Genomic DNA, 27,302 nt, shown 5'->3' with positions numbered 1-27,302 from the left:
GTACGTACGTATGAGTCTGATGGAGTTTTCTGTTATTTTAAATATATGTAAATAAGAATATATTATATCTATAAATGGAAGAATATACCAGAAAATTAGCACTTTTATCTCAGATACGTCTGTGAGCGAGGGATGGCAGGAGGCGGTGGCGCTTCTGGACAACTACTGCAATGCTGAAAATCCAAGAAATGCAAGGTGTGTGTATATAATGGGAGCACCACACCGGGATCTTCATCAGGGGCTTTGCCCACTTCGTCTTTATCCCACAGCCATATTTACAGCCGTTAAAGACAGTGTCCTGTCCATTGGGAACAAGATAGTATATGGAGGGATAACACCCACTCATCCGGCATCTTCGGATGCCCGCAGGGTCCCCACTTTATGAACTTGGACACGGAGACAGTCATCCGCAATTTTTATTATTTCATTGGGGAAAATTTGGCAAGAAAGCTGGAAAAAAAAATGAATGCAGAAGTTTTAATTCACAGACTTTAGCAAGTCAGTTTTTCATGCTGAAAATTTCCATGGCACATTGTAGAGATTTGTTATTAATGTTCTGCACAGCGGGGTCTCCATCACTTGTGGACTCACCCTAAATCATTTTACACACTGCGGATTTAACATGGATTTTTTTTTTTTTTTTTTTAAGCAAAGTACCAGCTAGTTACACTGTGTGCAGAATTATTAGGCAAGTTGTATTTTAGAGGATTATTTTTATTATTGATCAACAACTATGTTCTCAATCAACCCAAAAGACTCAAATATCAAAGCTTAATATTTTTGGATGTTGGAGTGGGGTTTTTTAGATTTGGCTATCTTAGGAGGATATCTGTTTGTGCAGGTAACTATTACTGTGCAGAATTATTAGGCAACTTAATAGAAAACAAATATATTCCCATCTCACTTGCTTATTTTCACCAGGTAAACCAATAAAACTGCATAAAATTTAGAAATAAACATTTCTAACATGCAAAATCAAAACCCCAAAAAATGAGTGCCCAATATAGCCTCCTTTCTTTGTGATGATAGCAGCCTCCATCCATAGATTCTGTCAGTTGCTTGATCTGTTTCCAACCAACATTGGTGCAGCGGCCACCACAGCCTCCAGACACTGCTCCGAGAGGTGGACTGTTCTCCCTCCCTGTAGATCTCACAGGTTCTCTATGGGGTTCAGATCAGGGGAACAAGGGGGCCATGTCATTATTTGTTCTTCTTTGAGACCTTTCCTGGCCAGCCACGCTGTGGAGTAGTTGGAGGCCTGTGATGGAGCATTGTCCTGCATGAAAATCATGTTTTTCTTGAACGATACCGACTTCTTCCTGCACCACTGCTTGAAGAAGTCTTTCAGAATCTGGCAGTAGGTCTGGGAGTTGAGCTTCACTCCACCCTCAACCCGAAAAGGTCCCACAAGTTCATCTTTGATGATATCGGCCCATTCCAGTCCCCACCTCCACCTTACTGGCATCCGAGTCGGAGCGGATCTCTCTGCCCTTTACTGATCCAGCCTCCGGCCCGTCCATCCGGCCCATCAAGAGTCACTCTCATTTCACCAGTCCATAAAACCTTTGAAAAGTCAGTCTTCAGATATTTCTTGGCCCAGTCTTGACGTTTTATGTTTCTTGTTCACAGGTGGTCGTTTTTCAGCCTTCCTCACCTTGGCCATGCCCCTGAGTATCGCACACCTTGTGCTTTTTGTTACTCCAGTAACGTTGCAGCTCTGAAATACGGCAAAACTGGTGGCAAATGGCATCTTGGCAGCTTCACGCTTGATTTTCCTCAATTCATGGGTAGTTATTTTGCGCCTTTTTTGCCCAACATGCTTCTTGCGCCCCTGTTGGCTATTTGCCATGAAACGCTTGATTGTTCGGTGATCACGCTTCAAAAGTTTGGCAATTTCCAGACTGCTGCATCCCTGTGCAAGACATCTCACAATTGTGGACTTTTCAGATCCGTCAAATCTCTCTTCTGACCCATTTTGCCAAAGGAAAGGAAGTTTCCTAATAACTAAGCACATCTTATATAGGGTTCTGATGTCATTAGACAACACCCCTCCTCATTACAGAGATCCTAATACGCCACAGGAAGAACACAGTCACTATGTCCCATAAAATATAAACCTTTATTAGATATATATAAAACACATAACAGCAGAACAAGCACATTCAGTAAAAATGGGGCTGGTAAGACCAACTATATTGCAACACCACTATACACAAAAGGGCTACATGGTGCCCCCCACAGCAACAGCACACAAAAGATAATGATGGTAGATAATAGGCCTATATTCCCATACATACTATGCATTATTATCTACTTTACCATCATTATTATCTTTTGTGTGCTGTTGCTGTGGGGGGCACCATGTAGCCCTTTTGTGTATAGTGGTGTTGCAATATAGTTGGTCTTACCTGCCCCATTTTTACTGAATGTGCTTGTTCTGCTGTTATGTGTTTTATATATATCTAATAAAGGTTTATATTTTATGGGACATAGTGACTGTGTTCTTCCTGTGGCGTATTAGGATTCCTGTTTTACAGTTGTCCCTGTTACTTCGGTCCTTACATGCACACGTACCACATTATACTCCGCTGATAGTATTATTGGTATTTCTGTATGTGATCTATGTGTGTAATATGTGTACTACAATTTCATTACTCATTACAGAGATGCACATCACCTGATTTACTGAATTGGTAGTTGGCTCTCAGGCCTGATCAGCTTGGAGCAGGACAACAAGTATAAAAAGTATCATCTGATCAAAATACAACTTCCCGAATAATTCTGCACACAGTGTAGATGAAATTTAATCAAACCCTGCTGTCCATGCTGTGGAGTTTCCGCATGTGAGTTGCTCTGCAGTGCAGATATTTCTCCTTCGTACATGCTAGCACGTGGTATGTATACTGCAAATCCGCAGCAATGTCTCAATTTTTCTTTTGCAATATCCACGTGTTGTGCTGCGGATTGTAGCCTGTATAGACTTTCCATTTGTGTGGATTTTTACTGCGGATTTGAAATCTGTAAGGAAATTCCCGCATTTTACTGCTGATTTTGCAGCAAGGTGCAGGTAGCAATAAGGTGATAGGGAATTGCTCAGGCCTGGCCGAGCCTTTACCTGCAATGCTGGAGCAGGCACAACGCTTTTGGTTGGAGCAATTCTTCCTTTATTTCAGATGTCAAGAGGAGGGGGGAAAAAAAACCCTGTACACTTGTAGGCTCGAATTCTCCCCAGTTGCATCCGTCCATGTGTATACAGAGCGATGGCCGCTCGTGTAGGCCTCGGAGATGGAGACGCGAGAGCTGTGGCCCTGACTGCTTATGGCTGGACCCAGGAGCTGGCGCTTCACTGATGCATGCGCTGTCCTCTGTCATTCTGGTCAGTTTTGCAGTAGTTGTCCTTTAAGCTTCACCAGGACCGGATCAGTTCAAAAGCCTCAATTCTGTCAGTGGATGGAATCACCCATAATCCCATGCTGTGCCGTACCCCAAACAGTGTGTGTATTTTTCCCATCAGCCTCTGCTGCCCCCCTGTAAGGGGGTCCGCAGATCCTATAGTTTACAGTGAACATACACGCACCTGTCTCTCCAGTGCCGCTGTGTGTTAGCATGCCACCGACCATAAACCACGGCCCGGGCCGAGTGCGGGAGGGCAGGCGTCCTGGAGTATTAAGCGTTTTATGTGACTTTATATTTGTTTGTGGGACCTCGGTAATTGGTGCATACTCTTATGACTGGAGGTGAAAAACCCACCTTAAGCATGTGGAGCAGATTTTCGCAGAAGCTTTCTGAAGCAAATCTGCCGCATGTGAACTGACCCTAAAGATCGCAACCCGGGTTGTGACGTGAGGTTCCGTAATTCTCGGCAGCACTTGGGGAACCTTCGCTGCCCCCTGTAACCAAGCCTCCATTATAGGGGTCTGTCCTGGGACCGCTCCCAGCAAGTGGCTACTTTTTTGTACAACTGTATCAAATGGGAAAAAAAAAGTTATTTTGTTTTCTGTTTTGACTTGTGTTTTTGTTGTCCTTTTTTTATTTATTTTTTTAAGAATCTGTTCTATTTTTTTTTTTATTAATGAATTTCAGGTAAAAAGTTCCTCTGAGATGAGCCGGTAACGTGGCTGTATGTGGGTGTAAATGACGTACACGTTGTAAGATAAGACTGTTCATGTGCGAATATTTGTGTTTCCCCATCATAACGAGCATCAAATAAAGAGCGGATATTGCATTTTATTTTTACCATTTCTACAAACCATTACTGACCGGGTGTGTTCAGCGAGCGGCCGTAAAGGTTTCTTCTATGCCGAAAATCTCAATATACTGCTGGGGAAGCTTCCAAATCCTTCAGTTGTAAAGGCTTATCCTTATGATAGGGCAAAGTCCTGGACAATCCCTTTAATTTTCTTCTCCCGCGTTAGAGTTTTGTAAGGTCTTAGTAATATATTTAGCAAGGCCGAAAAAAGCCTTTAGTCCATCCAGTTCAGCCTATATTCCATCAGAATGAATCCAAAGATCTACGTCCTTCTACAGAACCTAATAATTGTATGATACAATATTGTTCTGCTCCCGGAAGACATCCAGGCTTCTCTTGAACCCCTCGACTGAGTTCGCCATCACCACCTCCTCAGGCAAGCAATTCCAGATTCTCACTGCCCTAACAGTAAAGAATCCTCTTCTATGTTGGTGGAAAAACCTTCTCTCCTCCAGACGCAGAGAATGCCCCCTTGTGCCCGTCACCTTCCTTGGTATAAACAGATCCTCAGCGAGATATTTGTATTGTCCCCTTATATACATATACATGGTTATTAGATCGCCCCTCAGTCGTCTTTTTTCTAGACTAAATAATCCTAATTTTGCTAATCTCTCTGGGTATTGTAGTTCCCCCATCCCCTTTATTAATTTTGTTGCCCTCCTTTGTACTCGCTCTAGTTCCATTATATCCTTCCTGAGCACCGTGCCCAAAATTGTACACAATACTCCATGTGCGGTCTAACTAGGGATTTGTACAGAGGCAGTATAATGCTCTCATCATGTGTATCCAGACCTCTTTTAATGCCCCCCATGATCCTGTTGGCCTTGGCAGCTGCTGCCTGGCACTGGCTGCTCCAGGTAAGTTTATCATTAACTAGGATCCCCAAGTCCTTCTGCATGCCAGATTTACCCAGTGGTTTCCCGTTCAGTGTGTAATGGTGATATTGATTCCTTCTTCCCATGTGTATAACCTTACATTTATCATTGTTAAACCTCATCTGCCACCTCTCGGCCCAAGTTTCCAACTTATCCAGATCCATCTGTAGCAGAATACTATCTTCTCTTGTATTTACTACTTTACATAGTTTTGTATCCTCTGCAAATATCGATATTTTACTGTGTAAACCTTCTACCAGATCATTAATAAATATGATGAAGAGAACAGGTCCCAACACGGACCTCTGCGGTACCCCACTGGTCACAGCGACCCAGTTAGAGAATATACCATTTATAACCACCCTCTGCTTTCTATCACTAAGCCAGTTACTAACCCATTTACACACATTTTCCCCCAGGGTCACTGATCGGTAACAAGCCGACAGGCAGAGCGTGCCCCGTACTGATCGGTGACAAGCCGACAGGCAGAGCGTGCCCCGTACTGATCGGTGACAAGCCGACAGGCAGAGCTGATCGGTGACAAGCCGACAGATCGGTGACAAGCTGACAGAGCGTGCCCCGTACTGATCGGTGACAAGCCGAGAGGCAGAGCATGCCCCGTACTGATCGGTGAGAAGCTGACAGAGCGTGCCCTGTACTGATTGGTGACAGGCAGAGCGTGCCCTGTACTGATTGGTGAGCTCCTGCAATCTAATGGTAAAGGCCAGCCACCTGTATAATATTAAATGCAGCTCTGGCTGTGACTGGAGTATGACAATACTGTTACTTGTTAGTGCAGAATTTTCCAATCTGGACACAATTCTAATGGTTTTTATTTTTTTATTCTAGAATAAATTCCACAACGGCTTCTATTCATCAGTGTACAAAATGCAAACTATACACCGTAGCGGCAAGAAGAGGCGACCGGGGGTTGTCACACCGTCCAGGTATTAGATACTTCCATCATCAGCCCCAATAGACCCCGTGATCCTCATCTCTCAGGATCATCTCACGCATTGTCTGGAGTCGTGTAACATTCAGAAATGTGAATGCACACTGTGAAAGCCTCGGCACATCGCTGGTTAATGTTACTGCTAATGAGATCTTTTGCTGTAAATTGTCTTATACCAAGTTACATTATGTCCCAGCAGCTTCCCCACACGCCACAATGCAAAAAAAAAAAGCAATGGTGAATGCAGCTCTGGATGTGAATGGAATACACTCCAGTCACAGCTACAGCTGCATCGACAATTGGTGGTGGTTTCACACTTTACCCTACGATTTCTTGCATTAGTCCTTGACGACGTGGATGGGACTGGACGCGATCAGTAAAGCAAAGATAACCCACAATGTCTGTATATTGACCCCAGAAGATTTTTTTTTTTTTTTTTTAATTTTTGCATTTTTATTTCTGAATGTTTTTTCCGCTATTAAAAAAAAAAAAAAACTAGAAAACTGAACAACCCCATCCGACAGGTATTAGCATTTCATGTAAACCGCAGTAATAAGTCTGTCCCCATCATGATATACAAGATACGAGCAGCCGGGTGGATCTCCGCACGATCCGCACACGGCGGCGTCACCCCAGAGATTTATCAGCTTTATAAGGAACCATTATAATACACCCATAACATCAGGACTAAGTCTGTGCTCCCCTGGAGCCTCGCACACACCGACACCGCACCCAGCCGTCAGAGCCGCTACATGACATTATTACGGGGAATCCGAGCCGCCGCCATCATGGCCGCTCCCTGCCATCATGACGGTGGCTCTACCCAGATAAGGGGCCAGGACGCTGAGATGTGGAGTGCTGTATGCTGGGTCCTTGTAAGGACTGGATCTATGGATACATTGCAGGCCCTGGACCACTACTGTGACAGGAGACCCCCATCTATCAGTCCTTTACATTGGACCCCACATACAGCGACATGTATCTCAGCTTCCAGGTACTCCAGAAGGCTGCACTTTAGGAGTCGCTGCTCTAATCTTTATCCAGTTCCGATCATTTATATACATCCAATCTTACAGAAAACCGCGGTAAATGTAACGGCAGCATAATCATCGCCCACGAGGGCAGTTTCCCCCTATTAATATGGCCGTCCGATGCTTGCTGTCAGTGAACGTGTGTGCGAAGCCCGAGCCTCATGTCTGGACCTCGGACACTGATAGATTGGACGTCTCGCGCCTCGGGTCACACACAGGAGGCCTGTCGGCAGCCCTGGACCGGCAGCAGCGGCGGCTCATTCATTCCTGAAAGGGAGAACAAGTAATAATATCAGTGTTAGGCACGAATACCGCCCTATAGTCCGTGCCGGGACGGCGATCACCACTTACATGTTGGGACGTTTGTCGCCGCTCTATGACGATGGTCTGTGTTCCCGTCGCTGGAGACGTGGTGTCCTTATAGTCGGAGAGCAGCCGGAGAATGGGGTAATGATTACTGTACCTGTAACAAGGGGACGAGGACAGGTCACTTCTAAAGCTTACTATACGATAGAAGGGCCATCAGCTTTCTGCCTCGCCTCCATGCTTTACACTACAGCACTGACTGCTTAGAAGCACAACTCATTATTTTCTCTTGAATAAGATTATTAAAAAGTGCAAACAGCAAAGTTCTGCTTTAACCCCTTCCTGACAGAGGTCATACAGGTTTGACCTACCTCGGGGGTGGGTGTACGGAGGGAACGCGGGGGGGGGCAGAGTTATATAGCAGGGGCTAAGCTGTTTAACCACTTAAATGCTGCTCTTAACCTCTGACAGCAACAATTAAGTGTCACATCAATTAAAGCCTCTTGAACCCCCACCACCCAACAGTGTCAATGGTCTGCCATAGTACCACCATCTTTGTACCCCCAATAGTGATCATTTGATCTAACTTTAAGTTAAAAAAAACCCACAAAAAATACATAGATACATACACATATATACATGTGTGTAAAATATATATAATATATATTCTCTTTCTAAAAAAAGTCTTGCTGTATGTCTATATAAAATTAACCCATACAGTTAGAAAACAAAACAGGAGAATTTCAGTTTTTTGCTTGGCGCAACACCCCCGGATGAATAACAATAAAAATGTCGTAAGAACTCAGTCGTGGTACCAATAAACACATCAGCTCAGCCGGCTCCACACAGCGGTGCACCCCGAGACCGTCCCGCGGCAGCCACGCTCCTCCCCTTCACGATTGTCCTGCAACATCCCCCTCCCCTCCAGAACGGTCGCAGCACTCCCCCTCCTCTCTCCCCTGGGATGGTCACGCAGCACCCCCCCCTCCCCTCCTGGACGGTCCCGCAGCAACCCCCTCCCCTCCAGAACGGTCGCAGAACCCCCTTCCTCCCTCCCCTGGGACAGTCCCGCAGCACCCCCCCTCCTCCCTCCCGGACGGTCCTGCAGCAACCCTCTCCTCCTTCCCCTGGGACAGTCCCGCAGCACCCCCCCTCCTCCCTCCCGGACGGTCCCGCAGCAACCCCCTCCTCCATCCCCTGGGATGGTCCTGCAGCACTCCCCCCTCCCCTCCAGAACGGTCCCGCAGCACCCCCTACTCCCTCCCCTGGGACAATCCCGCAGCACCCCCCTCCTCCCTCCCCTCCAGAACGGTCCCGCAGCACCTCCCCTCCAGGAAGGTCCCGCAGCTCTCAGCCTCCATGTCTAGAGGCAGCTTGGGATGTGACTGGAGCAGTCATTTCACAGGCTTTTTGCACCATCATGTCTGACTGCATTCTGTTCTATCATGTTCATGGTTTGCTCTCCTCGAGCTTTGTGCCCCCCCGCGTCGTCCACTCACTTTCTGGTGATGACCTCCTGGCTGACGCTTTTAGATTCTCTCAGCTGTCGCAGCCTGAAAAGCTCCTGAGGAGAAAGTAACAACACACAAATCAGCTCCAGACAGTGAAACATTGTAGCAAACTCCCCAGACTGCAGCGATGGAAATCGGGGTGGCCATTGGCGGTGTTGCACCATTGTGGCCCTTTGTCCAGGGAGCACTTCCAACCCCCGTATACCGGCTGCAGCCCGCCCGCCCCCGTAGTATTGGCTCCTTTCTAGGATTTACCTCCTGCTGCCTCCGGATCTGAGAGTCTCTCTCCTCCAGGGAGGCCGTCAGCTCCTGCAGCCTCATCTGTAAATCGCTGCTGCTTCCTTCCCGAGAAACCACATCATGCTGGAACTTCGAGATCTGGGACTGGAATACACAATTCGTCCACACGTCACCGGCACATCCCGCACCCAAAATTATCACATCAACCTGTCTGCGAACTCTGAATAGAACGGAGCATAGTTCACAACGCTTTGGAATCTGACAGTCATTAGATGGCGCTGTGCTAATCTGATGCCATTAGGTGGCGCTGTGCTAATCTGATGCCATTAGGTGGCGCTGTGCTAATCTGATGCCATTAGGTGGCGCTGGGCTAATCTGATGCCATTAGGTGGCGCTGGGCTAATCTGATGCCATTAGATGGCGCTGGGCTAATCTGATGCCATTAGGTGGCGCTGGGCTAATCTGATGCCATTAGATGGCGCTGTGCTAATCTGATGCCATTAGGTGGCGCTGGGCTAATCTGATGCCATTAGGTGGCGCTGTGCTAATCTGATGCCATTAGGTGGCGCTGGGCTAATCTGATGCCATTAGGTGGCGCTGTGCTAATCTGATGTCATTAGGTGGCGCTGTGCTAATCTGATGCCATTAGGTGGCGCTGTGCTAATCTGATGTCATTAGGTGGCGCTGTGCTAATCTGATGCCATTAGGTGGCGCTGTGCTTATCTGATGCCATTAGGTGGCGCTGTGCTAATCTGATGTCATTAGGTGGCGCTGTGCTAATCTGATGCCATTAGGTGGCGCTGGGCTAATCTGATGCCATTAGGTGGCGCTGTGCTAATCTGATGCCATTAGGTGGCGCTGGGCTAATCTGATGCCATTAGGTGGCGCTGGGCTAATCTGATGCCATTAGGTGGCGCTGGGCTAATCTGATGCCATTAGGTGGCGCTGTGCCATAAAAGATCAAATAAGCTGTTTCTGTCCTAGTTCTCACGACATTCAGCCACTAGGTGGCCCTGTTCTATGGAGGACAGATAAGGAGATTACAGCCTAGGTTTATTGACACACGATAATAGAGCAGGTATGTTGTGTGCTAGATCTAAAGAGCTGTGCCACAAGGTGGCGCCATCCTGCAGAGGACCAGGTACACTGCTTATGGCCTGGACTTCAAGTCTGAATACATACACTGCTCAAAAAAAATAAAGGGAACACTTGAACAACAGAATATAACTCGAAATCAAACTTCTGTGAAATCAAACGGTCCACTTAGGAAGCAACACTGATTGACAATGAATTTCACATGCTGTTTTGCAAATGGAATACAGTAAAAAAGAAGGAAAGCTGCGCACTCTAGCTTGGGAGGTGCTGACTGACCGTGAAAATATTCCACTGAACGTAATCCAGAGGATAAACAGTCGCACTGAGAGTCTCATATAATTTGCAAACAAAGGATTTATTTCAATCACCAGATAAAGAAAATTGCTTCACCGCAGTAGAGAAATGCAAACTATTCCATAAGGTAACGTTTCGACCATGTCCCTGGTCTTTATCAAACCTTATAGTAGAGATTCAAGGAAGAGTAGAGTAGTGTAAAGTTGATAAATACTGAAATCCCATTGTGGGCTTGTCTGGTGCTGCTTTGGGAATAACCAGTGGTTCTGCAGGTGGTGACCACAGACCACATCTCAGTACAATGCTTTCTGGCTGATGTTTGGTCACTTTTGAATGTTGGTTGTGCTTTCACACTCGTAGTAGCATGAGACGGACTCTACAACCCACACAAGTGGCTCAGGTAGTGCAGCTCATCCAGGATGGCACATCAATGCGAGCTGTGGCAAGAAGGTTTGCTGTGTCTGTCAGCGTAGTGTCCAGAGGCTGGAGGCGCTACAAGGAGACGTGGAGGGGGCCGTAGGAGGGCAACAAACCAGCAGCAGGAACTCTGCCTCAGCCTTTGTGCAAGGAGGAACAGGAGGAGCACTGCCAGAGCCCTGCAAAATGACCTTCAACAGGCCACAAATGTGCATGTGTCTGCATAAACAGAAACCGACTCCATGAGGATGGTGTGAGTGCCCGACGTCCACAGATGGGGGTTGTGCTCACAGCCCAACACCGTGTAGGACACTTGGCATTTGCCACAGAACACCAGGATTGGCAAATTCGTCACTGGCGCCCTGTGCTTTTCACAGATGAAAGCAGGTTCACACTGAGCACATGTGACAGACGTGACAGAGTCTGGAGACGCCGTGGAGAGCGATCTGCTGCCTGCAACATCCTTCAGCATGACGGGTTTGGCAGTGGGTCAGTAATGGTGTGGGTGGCATTTCTTTAGAGGGCCGCACAGCCCTCCATGTGCTCGCCAGAGGTAGCTGACTGCCATTAGGTACCGAGATGAGATCCGCAGACCCCTTGTGAGACCATATGCTGGTGCGGTTGGCCCTGGATTCCTCCTAATGCAGGACAATGCCAGACCTCATGTGGCTGGAGTGTGTCAGCAGTTCCTGCAAGATGAAGGCATTGAAGCTACGGACTGGCCCACCTGTTCCCCAGACCTGAATCCGATTGAACACATCTGGGACATCATGTCTCGCTCAATCCACCAACGTCACGTTGCACCACAGACTGTCCAGGAGTTGGCAGATGCTTTAGTCCAGGTCTGGGAGGAGATCCCTCAGGAGACCATCCACGACCTCATTAGGAGCATGCCCAGGCATTGTAGAGAGATCATACAGGCACGTGGAGGCCACACACAATACTGAGCATCATTTCCTTGTAATGAGGCATTTCCACTGAAGTTGGATCAGCCTGTAACTTCATCTTCAACTTTGATTTTGAGCATCATTCCAACTGCAGACCTCCATGGGATATTAGTTGTGATTTACATTTATCATTTTTAGTTTTTATTGCTCAACACATTCCACTTTGTAAAGAATAAAGATTTACAACTGGAATATTTCATTCACTGATATCTAGGATGTGGGATTTTACTGTTCCCTTTATTTTTTTTGAGCCGTGTATATATATTATGTGAGCTTTTCCCAATAGTTTCTTCTGATCCGTATAAACTGTGACCCTGCAGAGCAGAAGAAACTTAGCAGTGTAAAAAATAATTATATATAGGAATGTCTCTAAATATATATTTTGGGACTTGAAGTTTGACTCACTATTTGATGCTTTGCAGCAGTTTTAGATTATTGACTCTGTGAATCTTGCTTTGGTTTAGTTTAATACCTGGACTTCAGGAGAAGCAGCCACAAGGTGGCGATGTCTTACAATAAAATAGAGGGTACTCTCAAAGGAGATTTAATGAGCTCCGGCCACTACGTGGCGCTGTTCTATGTTGTGGCCACTTGGTGGCGCTGTTCTATGTTGTGGCCACTAGGTGGCGCTGTTCTATGTTGTGGCCACTAGGTGGCGCTGTTCTATGTTGTGGCCACTAGGTGGCGCTGTTCTATGTTGTGGCCCCACAGGTTTGCGGCTTACGGCAGAGTTCAGGTACCTTGCGCGGTCTCCATCTGCGCTGACTGCATTACTGGAGGAGCCTCCGGATCCTTCCTCCACCAATCAGTGTCAGCACAGCGGAGGCAGGGAGAGAAGCGAGTATGTGGTGGTCTTTTTTTTTTTTTTTCATGTGTATGCGACGTTTGGGTGGGCATGGTGCTGCACATGGGGAGGCTGTGGGGGCCTCATGCAGTATATATAGGGAGGAAGGTGTGGGGCTCTTACAGTATATAAGGGGCTGTGGGGGGCTCATATGATAGACAGAAGGGGCTGTACTCGGGTTCAAATCATATATAGGGGGTGTCAGCATGCTTCTTTCTGCTCAATATTAAGTGATACAATTACCGTATATACTCGAGTATAAGCCGAGATTTTCAGCCCAAATTTTTGGGCTGAAAGTGCCCCCCTCGGCTTATACTCGAGTCACGGTAGCGGTGGGGTCGGCGGGTGAGGGGGTGAGGGCGCTGGGGTATACTTACCTAGTCCCAGCGATCCTCGCGCTGTCCCTGCCGTCCCACGGGCTTCTGTGCTGCAGTTTCTTCCTCTCTTCAGCGGTCACGTGGGACCGCTCATTACAGAAATGAATAAGCGGCTCCACCTCCCATAGGGGCGGAGCCGCTTATTCATTCCTCTAATCAGCGGTGCCGGTGACCGCTGATAGAGAAAGAAGCTGCGGCACCGAAGACAGGAGGGGACAGCGCGAGGATCGCCAGGACTAGGTGAGTATAGCATATTCACCTGTCCTCGTTCCAGCCGCCGGGCGCCGATCCATCTTCCCGGCCGGCGCCTCCATCTTCCCGGCGTCTCTGCTCTCTGACTGTTCAGGCAGAGGGCGCGATGACGCATACAGTGTGCGCGGCGCCCTCTGCCTGATCAGTCAGAGCAGAGACGCCGGGAAGATGGAGGCGCCGGAACGAGACGCCGGGAGCTGCAATCAAGGGAGGTGAGTATGTGGTTTTTTTTTCTTTATTGCGGCAGCGGCGGCACAAATTTATGTGGAACATCTATGGGGCACAGTGAACGGTGCAGAGCACCGTATATGGCACAGCACAGCTATGGGGCACAGTGAACGGTGCAGAGCACCGTATATGGCACAGCACAGCTATGTATGGGGCACAGTGAACGGTGCAGAGCACCGTATATGGCACAGCACAGCTATGGGGCACAGTGAACGGTGCAGAGCACCGTATATGGCACAGCACAGCTATGGGGCACAGTGAACGGTGCAGAGCACCGTATATGGCACAGCTATGGGGCACAGTGAACGGTGCAGAGCACCGTATATGGCACATCTATGGGGCACAGTGAACGGTGCAGAGCACCGTATATGGCACAGCTAGGGGGCATAATGAACGGTGCAGAGCACCGTATATGGCACAGCACAGCTATGGGGCACAGTGAACGGTGCAGAGCACCGTATATGGCACAGCTATGGGGCACAGTGAACGGTGCAGAGCACTATATGGTTCACACCTATGGGGAAATATGAACGGTGCAGAGCACTATATGGCACAGCTATGGGGAAATAATGATCTATTTTTATTTTTGAAATTCACCGGTAAATGCTGCATTTCCACCCTAGGCTTATACTCGAGTCAATAAGTTTTCCCAGTTTTTTGTGGCAAAATTAGGGGGGTCGGCTTATACTCGGGTCGGCTTATACTCGAGTATATACGGTAATAGAATTATCAATCTTTATTTTAATAATCTTTATTTTTAGATAGCGCTAACATTCCGCAGCGCTTTAGACGTTATCATCTAATAATTATAATATATCGATATTAATACTGAGTAGAATTGATTTTGGCCTATTTGTTCGGCCTCCACAACAGTCACGGTCTCATGTGGCCCCTCGGGAAAATTAATTGCCCACCCGTGCTGTGGAGGATTTGGGTACCTGCACCCTAGTGACTGAGCTGGTGTCAGCGCCTTGTAACTCCATATAGAACTGCACAGCCCCGGGCAGAAGTCTGAGGAAGGGAGAGAATATTCTGCAGAGTAAGAAGCTTCCGAAAAACAAGTGATAATAGATGATTATCTGTATCAATTAGCAAAGTGAAAAAACTAATGTAATTCCCATCAGTATCTACTGATCGCCCACTCCTCATCGGTAAGTAGTGGTGATGGAGGTGACGGGCGGTCACCAGATACTGATGATGGAGGTGATGGGCGGTCAACAGATACTGATGATGGAGATGATGGGCGGTCACCAGATACTGATGATGGAGGTGACGAGTGGTCACCAGATACTGATGATGGAGGTGATGGGCGGTCACCAGATACTGATGATGGAGGTGACGGGCGGTCACCAGATACTGATGATGGAGGTGACGGGCGGTCACCAGATACTGATGATGGAGGTGACGGGCGGTCACCAGATACTGATGATGGAGGTGACGGGCGGTCACCAGGTACTGATGATGGAGGCGACAGGTGGTCACCAGATATTGATGATGGAGGTGATGGGCGGTCACCAGATATTGATGATGGAGGTGATGGGCGGTCACCAGATATTGATGATGGAGGTGATGGGCGGTCACCAGATACTGATGATGGAGGTGACGAGTGGTCACCAGATACTGATGATGGAGGTGATGGGCGGTCACCAGATATTGATGATGGAGGTGATGGGCGGTCACCAGATACTGATGATGGAGGTGACGGGCGGTCACCAGATACTGATGATGGAGGTGACGGGCGGTCACCAGATACTGATGATGGAGGTGACGGGCGGTCACCAGATACTGATGATGGAGGTGATGGGCGGTCACCAGATATTGATGATGGAGGTGATGGGCGGTCACCAGATACTGATGATGGAGGTGACGGGCGGTCACCAGATACTGATGATGGAGGTGATGGGCGGTCACCAGATATTGATGATGGAGGTGATGGGCGGTCACCAGATACTGATGATGGAGGTGACGGGCGGTCACCAGATACTGATGATGGAGGTGACGGGCGGTCACCAGATACTGATGATGGAGGTGACGGGCGGTCACCAGATATTGATGATGGAGGTGATGGGTCACCAGATACTGTTGGGATTTACATTTCTATTTTCTTCATTCACTTAGAATAATAAAAATAACGATATACAATCTATATATATAATTGTCTAAGGGTCACTTCCGTCTCTCTGTCCCGGAAATCCCGCGTCGCTGATTGGTCTCGCCAGCTGCCTGTCCTGGCTGCCGCGACCAATCACCGACGGGCACAGTCCGGCTGAGAATTCGTCCCTCCCTACTCCCCTGCAGTCAGTGCCCAGCGCCCGCATACTCCCCGCAGTCACCGCTCACACAGGGTTAATAGCAGCGTTAACGGACCGCGTTATGCCACGGGTAACTCACTCCGTTACCGCCGCTATTAACCCTGTGTGACCAACTTTTTACTATTGATGCTGCCTATGCGGCATCAATAGTAAAAAGATCTAATGTTAAAAATAATCAAAAAATCATTATATACTCACCCTCCGTCGGCCCCCCAGATCCAGCCCAGGCCTTTCCCGCTCCTCGCGACGCTCCGGTGGCCGGTCCATGCATTGCGGTTTCGCGAGATGATGACATAGCGGTCTCGCAAGACCGCAATGCACTCTTGGGACCGGAACGTCGCGAGGAGCATCGGTAAACGCCTGGACTGGATCCGGGGGGCCGAGGGAGGGTGAGTATATAATTATTTTTTATTTTAATTCTTTTTTCAACAGGGATATGGTGCCCACATTGCTATATACTACGTGGGCTGTGCTATATACTACGTGGCTGTGTTAGATACTGCATGGGCAGTGTTATATACTACGTCTCTGTGCTATATACTACGTGGCTGGGCAATATACCACGTGGGCTGTGTTATATACTACGTGGCTGGGCAATATACTACGTGGGCTGTGCTATTTACTACATGGGCAATATACTACGTGTCTGTGCTATTTACTATGTGGGCTGTGCTATATACTACATGGGCAATATACTACATGGGCTGTGCTATATACTACGTGTCTGTGCTATTTACTACGTGGTCTGTGCTATTTACTACGTGGGCTGTGCTATATACTACGTGGGCTGTGCTATATACTAGGTGGGCTGTGCTATATACTACGTGGGCTGTGGTATATTTCTCTGCTGTATCTGTGCATCATGAATCGTGGTATGTGTTAAAGAAGGGGGCCCACTGAGACTCTTTCGCCCGGGGCTCTCAAAAACCTGGAGCCGGCCCTGGCTTCACTGATTGTTCGCGGCTGGGCGTGACCAATCAGCGACAGGCGCAGTCCGCCCGCGAATTGGCACAGAATTTGAACCACGCTTCGCTAATTGGTCGCGGCCAGCTGAATCCTGTGTATAAATTGCATTATTCTGAAAACTTCATAAATAAACTTCTTCTAGAATACCCGATGCGTTAGAATCGGGCCACCATCTAGTTTAAGATCTATTTTCTATGATTCGGACTCACCCTTAATATGCGGATCTCCTTGTCCTTCTCGTCTCGGAGGCTGCTGATCATATCCTGGTACTGCCTGGTGATCTCGTCCGTCTTGGTCTGGAGCATGGGACTGGAGATGGTTTCAGTGACCTTAGGCAAAAAGGGAACCAGTGACCCAATATCAGACAAATATAACGGCGGCTCGTATGTAACAGTGAGATGACCGCTCTCTTCTTGGCCAAAACAGTGTGAAATATAAGAGTGACCGATGTCCTGAGTGGGAGGATCAGCGAGAGCGCATATAATGATCTAGGATCCCCCCGGTGTGCGCCGACCCGGCCCACCTGTACTCGCAGGTTCTTGTTCTCCTGCTGCAGGGCGTTCTTGGCGTATTCCAGCTCCTTTAGGCGATAATCATTGTCACTCTCCGCATTACGCATAGACAGGATGTTTTCCTCCATGCCACGCAGCTTCATCTGACCATCCTTAATTTCTTGCTAAATACACAAAAAAAATAAAAAATCACCAGACAACAACTGCAGCACAGCCAAGAATGTTACAAGGGACTGCTGGGAGCTCCTACTACATGACTGGGACTGCGTATCTGCCTCATTCTGCACAACATGGAAGGAAGAAAGTGCAGCTACAGCGCCCCCAGAATATGTACGGAGAAACTGATGGAAAATGTCACATCCACCATCCATAATACAGAGAAAGTACGTACCCCCCCATCTACATCCATAGACATTAATATGGATGAAAGTATGTGCCCCCCACATCCACCTCCGGGGGCTTCTGTCCTCATCTACATCCATAGACATTAATATGGAGAAAGTATGTGCCCCCCACATCCACCTCCGGGGGCTTCACTGTCCTCATCTACATCCATAGACATTAATATGGAGAAAGTATGTGCCCCCCACATCCACCTCCGGGGGCTTCTCTGTCCTCATCTACATCCATAGACATTAATATGGAGAAAGTATGTGCCCCTCACATCCACCTCCGGGGGCTTCTCTGTCCTCATCTACATCCATAGACACTAATATGGAGAAAGTATGTGCCCCCCACATCCACCTCCGGGGGCTTCTGTGTCCTCATCTACATCCATAGACATTAATATGGAGAAAGTATGTGCCCCCCACATCCTCCTCCGTGGGCTTCTCTGTCCTCCTATACATCCATAGACATTAATATGGAGAAAATATGTGCCCCCCACATCCACCTCCGGGGGCTTCTCTGTCCTCATCTACATCCATAGACATTGATATGGAGACAGTATGTGCCCCCCACATCCACCTCCGGGGGCTTCTCTGTCCTCATCTACATCCATAGACATTAATATGGAGACAGTATGTGCCCCCCACATCCTCCTCCGGGGGCTTCTCTGTCCTCATCTACATCCATAGACATTAATATGGAGAAAGTATGTGCCCCCCACATCCACCTCCAGGGGCTTCTCTGTCCTCATCTACATCCATAGACGTTAATATGGAGACAGTATGTGCCCCCCACATCCTCCTCCGGGGGCTTCTCTGTCCTCATCTACATCCATAGACGTTAATATGGAGAAACTATGTGCCCCCCACATCCTCCTCCGGGGGCTTCTCTGTCCTCATCTACATCCATAGACATTAATATGGAGAAAGTATGTGCCCCCCACATCCACCTCCAGGGGCTTCTCTGTCCTCATCTACATCCATAGACATTAATATGGAGAAAGTATGTGCCCCCCACATCCTCCTCCGGGGGCTTCTCTGTCCTCATCTACATCCATAGACATTAATATGGAGAAAGTATGTGCCCCCCACATCCACCTCCGGGGGCTTCTCTGTCCTCATCCACATCCATAGACGTTAATATGGAGAAAGTATGTGCCCCCCACATCCACCTCCGGGGGCTTCTCTGTCCTCATCTACATCCATAGACATTAATATGGAGAAAGTATGTGCCCCCCACATCCACCTCCGGGGGCTTCTCTGTCCTCATCTACATCCATAGACATTAATATGGAGAAAGTATGTGCCCCCCACATCCTCCTCCGGGGGCTTCTCTGTCCTCATCTACATCCATAGACATTAATATGGAGAAAGTATGTGCCCCCCACATCCACCTCCGGGGGCTTCTCTGTCCTCATCCACATCCATAGACGTTAATATGGAGAAAGTATGTGCCCCCCACATCCTCCTCCGGGGGCTTCTCTGTCCTCATCTACATCCATAGACATTAATATGGAGAAAGTATGTGCCCCCCACATCCTCCTCCGGGGGCTTCTCTGTCCTCATCTACATCCATAGACATTAATATGGAGAAAGTATGTGCCCCCCACATCCTCCTCCGGGGGCTTCTCTGTCCTCATCTACATCCATAGACATTAATATGGAGAAAGTATGTGCCCCCCACATCCTCCTCCGGGGGCTTCTCTGTCCTCATCTACATCTATAGACATTGATATGGAGACAGTATGTGCCCCCCACATCCACCTCCGGGGGCTTCACTGTCCTCATCTACATCCATAGACATTAATATGGAGAAAGTATGTGCCCCCCACATCCACCTCCGGGGGCTTCACTGTCCTCATCTACATCCATAGACACTAATATGGAGAAAGTATGTGCCCCCCACATCCACCTCCGGGGGCTTCTGTGTCCTCATCTACATCCATAGACATTAATATGGAGAAAGTATGTGCCCCCCACATCCACCTGCGGGGGCTTCTCTGTCCTCATCTACATCCATAGACATTAATATGGAGACAGTATGTGCCCCCCACATCCACCTCCGGGGGCTTCTCTGTCCTCCTCTACATCCATAGACATTAATATGGAGAAAGTATGTGCCCCTCACATCCTCCTCCGGGGGCTTCTCTGTCCTCATCTACATCCATAGACATTAATATGGAGAAAGTATGTGCCCCCCACATCCACCTCCGGGGGGTTCTCTGTCCTCATCTACATCCATAGACATTAATATGGAGAAAGTATGTGCCCCCCACATCCACCTCCAGGGGCTTCTCTGTCCTCATCTACATCCATAGACATTAATATGGAGACAGTATGTGCCCCCCACATCCACCTCCGGGGGCTTCTCTGTCCTCATCTACATCCATAGACATTAATATGGAGAAAGTATGTGCCCCCCACATCCACCTCCAGGGGCTTCTCTGTCCTCATCTACATCCATAGACATTAATATGGAGACAGTATGTGCCCCCCACATCCTCCTCCGTGGGCTTCTCTGTCCTCCTCTACATCCATAGACATTAATATGGAGAAAGTATGTGCCCCCCACATCCTCCTCCGGGGGCTTCTCTGTCCTCATCTACATCCATAGACATTAATATGGAGAAAGTATGTGCCCCTCACATCCTCCTCCGGGGGCTTCTCTGTCCTCATCTACATCCATAGACATTGATATGGAGACAGTATGTGCCCCCCACATCCACCTCCGGGGGCTTCTCTGTCCTCATCTACATCCATAGACATTAATATGGAGAAAGTATGTGCCCCCCACATCCACCTCCAGGGGCTTCTCTGTCCTCATCTACATCCATAGACATTAATATGGAGAAAGTATGTGCCCCCCACATCCACCTCCGGGGGCTTCTCTGTCCTCATCTACATCCATAGACGTTAATATGGAGACAGTATGTGCCCCCCACATCCTCCTCCGGGGGCTTCTCTGTCCTCATCTACATCCATAGACGTTAATATGGAGAAAGTATGTGCCCCCCACATCCTCCTCCGGGGGCTTCTCTGTCCTCATCTACATCCATAGACGTTAATATGGAGACAGTATGTGCCCCCCACATCCTCCTCCGGGGGCTTCTCTGTCCTCATCTACATCCATAGACATTAATATGGAGAAAGTATGTGCCCCCCACATCCTCCTCCGGGGGCTTCTCTGTCCTCATCTACATCCATAGACATTAATATGGAGAAAGTATGTGCCCCCCACATCCACCTCCGGGGGCTTCTCTGTCCTCATCTACATCCATAGACATTAATATGGAGAAAGTATGTGCCCCCCACATCCTCCTCCGGGGGCTTCTCTGTCCTCATCTACATCCATAGACATTAATATGGAGACAGTATGTGCCCCCCACATCCACCTCCGGGGGCTTCTCTGTCCTCATCTACATCCATAGACATTAATATGGAGGAAAGTATGTGCCCCCCACATCCTCCTCTGGGGGCTTCTCTGTCCTCATCTACATCCATAGACATTAATATGGAGGAAAGTATGTGCCCCCCACATCCTCCTCCGGGGGCTTCTCTGTCCTCATCTACATCCATAGACATTAATATGGAGAAAGTATGTGCCCCCCACATCCTCCTCCGGGGGCTTCACTGTCCTCATCTACATCCATAGACATTAATATGGAGGAAAGTATGTGCCCCCCACATCCACCTCCGGGGGCTTCTCTGTCCTCATCTACATCCATAGACATTAATATGGAGAAAGTATGTGCCCCCCACATCCTCCTCCGGGGGCTTCTCTGTCCTCATCTACATCTATAGACATTGATATGGAGACAGTATGTGCCCCCCACATCCACCTCCGGGGGCTTCTCTGTCCTCATCTACATCCATAGACGTTAATATGGAGACAGTATGTGCCCCCCACATCCTCCTCCGGGGGCTTCTCTGTCCTCATCTACATCCATAGACATTAATATGGAGAAAGTATGTGCCCCCCACATCCTCCTCCGGGGGCTTCTCTGTCCTCATCTACATCCATAGACATTAATATGGAGAAAGTATGTGCCCCCCACATCCTCCTCCGGGGGCTTCTCTGTCCTCATCTACATCTATAGACATTGATATGGAGACAGTATGTGCCCCCCACATCCACCTCCGGGGGCTTCTCTGTCCTCATCTACATCCATAGACATTAATATGGAGAAAGTATGTGCCCCCACATCCTCCTCCGGGGGGCTTCTCTGTCCTCATCTACATCTATAGACATTGATATGGAGACAGTATGTGCCCCCCACATCCACCTCCGGGGGCTTCTCTGTCCTCATCTACATCTATAGACATTGATATGGAGACAGTATGTGCCCCCCACATCCTCCTCTGGGGGCTTCTCTGTCCTCATCTACATCTATAGACATTGATATGGAGACAGTATGTGCCCCCCACATCCTCCTCTGGGGGCTTCTCTGTCCTCATCTACATCCATAGACATTAATATGGAGGAAAGTATGTGCCCCCACATCCTCCTCCGGGGGGCTTCTCTGTCCTCATCTACATCTATAGACATTGATATGGAGACAGTATGTGCCCCCCACATCCACCTCCGGGGGCTTCTCTGTCCTCATCTACACCCATAGACATTAATATGGAGAAAGTATGTGCCCCCCACATCCACCTCCGGGGGCTTCTCTGTCCTCATCTACATCCATAGACATTAATATGGAGAAAGTATGTGCCCCCCACATCCTCCTCCGGGGGCTTCTCTGTCCTCATCTACATCCATAGACATTAATATGGAGACAGTATGTGCCCCCCACATCCACCTCCGGGGGCTTCTCTGTCCTCATCTACATCCATAGACGTTGATATGGAGACAGTATGTGCCCCCCACATCCACCTCCGGGGGCTTCTCTGTCCTCATCTACATCCATAGACGTTAATATGGAGACAGTATGTGCCCCCCACATCCTCCTCCGGGGGCTTCTCTGTCCTCATCTACATCCATAGACATTAATATGGAGAAAGTATGTGCCCCTCACATCCACCTCCGGGGGCTTCACTGTCCTCATCTACATACATAGACATTAATATGGAGAAAGTATGTGCCCCCCACATCCACCTCCGGGGGCTTCTCTGTCCTCATCTACATCAATAGACATTAATATGGAGACAGTATGTGCCCCCCACATCCTCCTCCAGGGGCTTCTCTGTCCTCATCTACATCCATAGACATTAATATGGAGACAGTATGTGCCCCCCACATCCACCTCCGGGGGCTTCTCTGTCCTCATCTACATCCATAGACATTAATATGGAGAAAGTATGTGCCCCCCACATCCTCCTCCAGGGGCTTCTCTGTCCTCATCTACATCCATAGACATTAATATGGAGACAGTATGTGCCCCCCACATCCACCTCCGGGGGCTTCTCTGTCCTCATCTACATCCATAGACATTAATATGGAGAAAGTATGTGCCCCCCACATCCACCTCCAGGGGCTTCTCTGTCCTCATCTACATCCATAGACATTAATATGGAGACAGTATGTGCCCCCCCACATCCACCTCCGGGGGCTTCTCTGTCCTCATCTACATCCATAGACATTAATATGGAGACAGTATGTGCCCCCCCACATCCACCTCCGGGGGCTTCTCTGTCCTCATCTACATCCATAGACATTAATATGGAGAAAGTATGTGCCCCCCACATCCACCTCCAGGGGCTTCTCTGTCCTCATCTACATCCATAGACATTAATATGGAGACAGTATGTGCCCCCCCACATCCACCTCCGGGGGCTTCTCTGTCCTCATCTACATCCATAGACATTAATATAGAGAAAGTATGTGCCCCCCACATCCACCTCCGGGGGCTTCTCTGTCCTCATCTACATCCATAGACATTAATATGGAGAAAGTATGTGCCCCCCACATCCTCCTCCGGGGGCTTCTGTGTCCTCATCTACATCCATAGACATTAATATGGAGAAAGTATGTGCCCCCCACATCCTCCTCCGGGGGCTTCTCTGTCCTCATCTACATCCATAGACGTTAATATGGAGAAAGTATGTGCCCCCCACATCCTCCTCCGGGGGCTTCTCTGTCCTCATCTACATCCATAGACATTAATATGGAGAAAGTATGTGCCCCCCACATCCTCCTCCGGGGGCTTCTCTGTCCTCATCTACATCCATAGACATTAATATGGAGAAAGTATGTGTCCCCCACATCCTCCTCCGGGGGCTTCTCTGTCCTCATCTACATCCATAGACATTAATATGGAGACAGTATGTGCCCCTTCCTACGCTGGACGTTATACCCCAGCAGGGTGATGTGACTTTCTCCACGCACTGCACTCGCCGCCTCCATATGTCTCACATTCGGATCTGTACCTGCTGCTGACGATTCTTTTCCCGTAAAGAAGCCAAAATGGTCTCGTATTCCTTTATCTGCTTATCCTTAAAAGTCAAGTCCCTCTCCAGATTTTTCTTATCAATTTCTAATTTCTGCAGGAGAAAGAGACTGAAATCAATCACTTTATTCATTACCTCTAAATATTAAGGGTTGAAAAGGGGCGTGGCCAAGGAATAGTAACACATGGGTCACCTACACTGGGGCGTGGCCAAGGAGTAGTAACACACGGGTCACCTACACTGGGGGCGTGGCCAAGGAGTAGTAACACAGGTCACCTACACTGGGGGCGTGGCCAAGGAATAGTAACACACGGGTCACCTACACTGGGGCGTGGCCAAGGAGTAGTAACACACGGGTCACCTACACTGGGGGCGTGGCCAAGGAGTAGTAACACACGGGTAACCTACACTGGGGCGTGGCCAAGGAGTAGTAACACACGGGCAACCTACACTGGGGCGTGGCCAAGGAGTAGTAACACACGGGTCACCTACACTGGGGGCGTGGCCAAGGAGTAGTAACACAGGTCACCTACACTGGGGGCGTGGCCAAGGAATAGTAACACACGGGTCACCTACACTGGGGCGTGGCCAAGGAGTAGTAACACACGGGTCACCTACACTGGGGGCGTGGCCAAGGAGTAGTAACACACGGGTAACCTACACTGGGGCGTGGCCAAGGAGTAGTAACACACGGGCAACCTACACTGGGGCGTGGCCAAGGAGTAGTAACACACGGGTAACCTACACTGGGGCGTGGCCAAGGAGTAGTAACACACGGGTAACCTACACTGGGGCGTGGCCAAGGAGTAGTAACACACGGGTCACCTACACTGGGGGCGTGGCCAAGGAATAGTAACACGGGTCACCTACACTGGGGGCGTGGCCAAGGAGTAGTAACACACGGGTAACCTACACTGGGGCGTGGCCAAGGAGTAGTAACACATGGGTAACCTACACTGGGGGCGTGGCCAAGGAGTAGTAACACACGGGTAACCTACACTGGGGGCGTGGCCAAGGAGTAGTAACACACGGGTCACCTACACTGGGGGCGTGGCCAAGGAGTAGTAACACACGGGTCGTCTAGACAAGGAGGCGTGGCTAGTAACATTGCAACACATGGGTCAATGGCTGATTAATGACGGCCCACGAGGCTTGTTATCCGTGACCTCAGTCAGTATATGTGCAGTAGTGAAAGCAAAATCCTGGGCACAAAGTATTTACCCTTCCGTTTCCCAATCATTCCAGTGAATCTTACATTTAAATCATTCTGTAAATGCCCGAGGTCATCCCGCAGACTGCTGAACGTGGATAAGACCAGTCTCATCGACTTATCTGAAGTTTGTCGCATCTGGGGGGAGAGATAAAAAAAGAAATCAATATATAGCGCCCATATAAGGAGATGTGATAATAATATACAGCGCCCATATAAGGAGATGTGATAATATACAGCGCCCATATAAGGAGATGTGATAATATACAGCGCCCATATAAGGAGATGTGATAATATACAGCGCCCATATAAGGAGAAGTGATAATATACAGTGCCCATATAAGGAGACGTGATAATATACAGCGCCCATATAAGGAGATGTGATAATATACAGCGCCCATATAAGGAGATGTGATAATATACAGCTCCCATATAAGGAGATGTGATAACATACAGCGCCAATATAAGGAGATGTGATAATATACAGCGCCCATATAAGGAGTATGACAATATACAGGGTCCATATAAGGAGATGTGATAATATACAGCGCCCATATAAGGAGATGTGATAATATACCGCGCCCATATAAGGAGATGTGATAATATACAGCGCCCATATAAGGAGTATGACAATATACAGGGTCCATATAAGGAGATGTGATAATATACAGCGCCCATATAAGGAGATGTGATAATATACAGCGCCCATATAAGAGGTGCTGATCCGTCGGCCTGGTCTGACCTGGAGGAGGTAGCGGATTTGCTGCTTGGTGAGTTCTGAGACTCCTTTGGGGATCAGTGATTCAATATCTTCTGACTTTAAAGATAAAACAGTGTGACAATAACAGTAAGTGTCTATAATGAGGATGATACATTGTAACAAGCCCTCAGCTGCGAGATGTTCTCATCCAGGATAACGTTTTAGTTACTGAATATAAACAAGCAGACAATGCGATATCAGGGAAGCGGAGGCTGCAGACTGACAGAAGCCGCTCTGTGCCGTTACTTTGTGTCAGCCGTTGTCAGGAGCTGCTCGTGGACTCACCTGATATTCCGAATCTGACGGTTTCCTGACAAAAGAAGGAAAACAGTCGCATTAGAAAATCTCCAGATCGCCTGAAATAACGCGAGTCGGAGCGGACGTTACCTGGCGCCAATCTTCTCCACGTGAGTCATCAGACAGCCGTACAGATCATTGTTCTTCCTGCTCAACTCCGCCAAGAGCTCGCCGAAATAACGGGCGTCCAGCTGCTCCGGGCCCGAACTGCTGCTGCTGCGGCGCTGAAAGGAGACAGACAGACCGGAGGGTCATCACACGGGAGAAATCCACTGCCAAAAACTCACTGTCAGCTGTGCACGTCATGTGATTAATGACTTATTATCAAAGGTTCCTCAGTCACCAGGTAGGATCATTTGTCCGGCAGCCCCATTACCAGCGCAGGGTGTGGCGGGGGCTGGCTGACTGGCTCATTAGAATAGTCCAGCGCAGGGTGTGGCGGGGGCTGGCTGACTGGCTCATTAGAATAGTCCAGCGCAGGGTGTGGCGGGGGCTGGATGACTGGCTCATTAGAATAGTCCAGCGCAGGGTGTGGCGGGGGCTGGCTGACTGGCTCATTAGAATAGTCCAGCGCAGGGTGTGGCGGGGGCTGGCTGACTGGCTCATTAGAATAGTCCAGCGCAGGGTGTGGCGGGGGCTGGCTGACTGGCTCATTAGAATAGTCCAGCGCAGGGTGTGGCGGGGGCTGGCTGACTGGCTCATTAGAATAGTCCAGCGCAGGGTGTGGCGGGGGCTGGCTGACTGGCTCATTAGAATAGTCCAGCGCAGGGTGTGGCGGGGGCTGGCTGACTGGCTCATTAGAATAGTCCAGCGCAGGGTGTGGCGGGGGCTGGATGACTGGCTCATTAGAA

At 48.9% G+C, this 27,302-nt stretch overlaps 1 protein-coding gene across 4 annotated transcripts in view; it reads right to left on the bottom strand.

Moving 5' to 3' along the window:
- Nucleotides 1-5,950: 5,950 nt before the first annotated feature.
- The window catches only part of POF1B (POF1B actin binding protein), a 73,954-nt gene continuing 52,602 nt past the window's right edge, over nt 5,951-27,302 (bottom strand). For all 4 annotated transcript variants that reach the window (XM_069746108.1, XM_069746110.1, XM_069746111.1 and 1 more), the window contains 11 exons: nt 26,542-26,675; nt 26,440-26,464; nt 26,137-26,211; nt 25,440-25,532; nt 24,164-24,277; nt 17,420-17,572; nt 17,106-17,225; nt 9,180-9,308; nt 8,913-8,977; nt 7,459-7,570; nt 5,951-7,374 (listed from right to left, as the gene is read on the bottom strand). In XM_069746108.1, coding sequence (XP_069602209.1) covers nt 7,369-7,374; nt 7,459-7,570; nt 8,913-8,977; nt 9,180-9,308; nt 17,106-17,225; nt 17,420-17,572; nt 24,164-24,277; nt 25,440-25,532; nt 26,137-26,211; nt 26,440-26,464; nt 26,542-26,675 — 1,026 coding nt within the window. In that variant the 3' untranslated portion in view covers nt 5,951-7,368. The remainder of the gene's footprint in view (nt 7,375-7,458; nt 7,571-8,912; nt 8,978-9,179; nt 9,309-17,105; nt 17,226-17,419; nt 17,573-24,163; nt 24,278-25,439; nt 25,533-26,136; nt 26,212-26,439; nt 26,465-26,541; nt 26,676-27,302) is intronic.

The sequence above is a fragment of the Ranitomeya imitator genome, chromosome 2 (assembly GCF_032444005.1).
Source record: "Ranitomeya imitator isolate aRanImi1 chromosome 2, aRanImi1.pri, whole genome shotgun sequence".
NCBI classification, from domain to species: Eukaryota; Metazoa; Chordata; class Amphibia; order Anura; family Dendrobatidae; genus Ranitomeya; species Ranitomeya imitator.
Note: the sequence above shows the minus strand (reverse complement) of the source record. Positions and strands in the feature narration are given on the sequence as shown.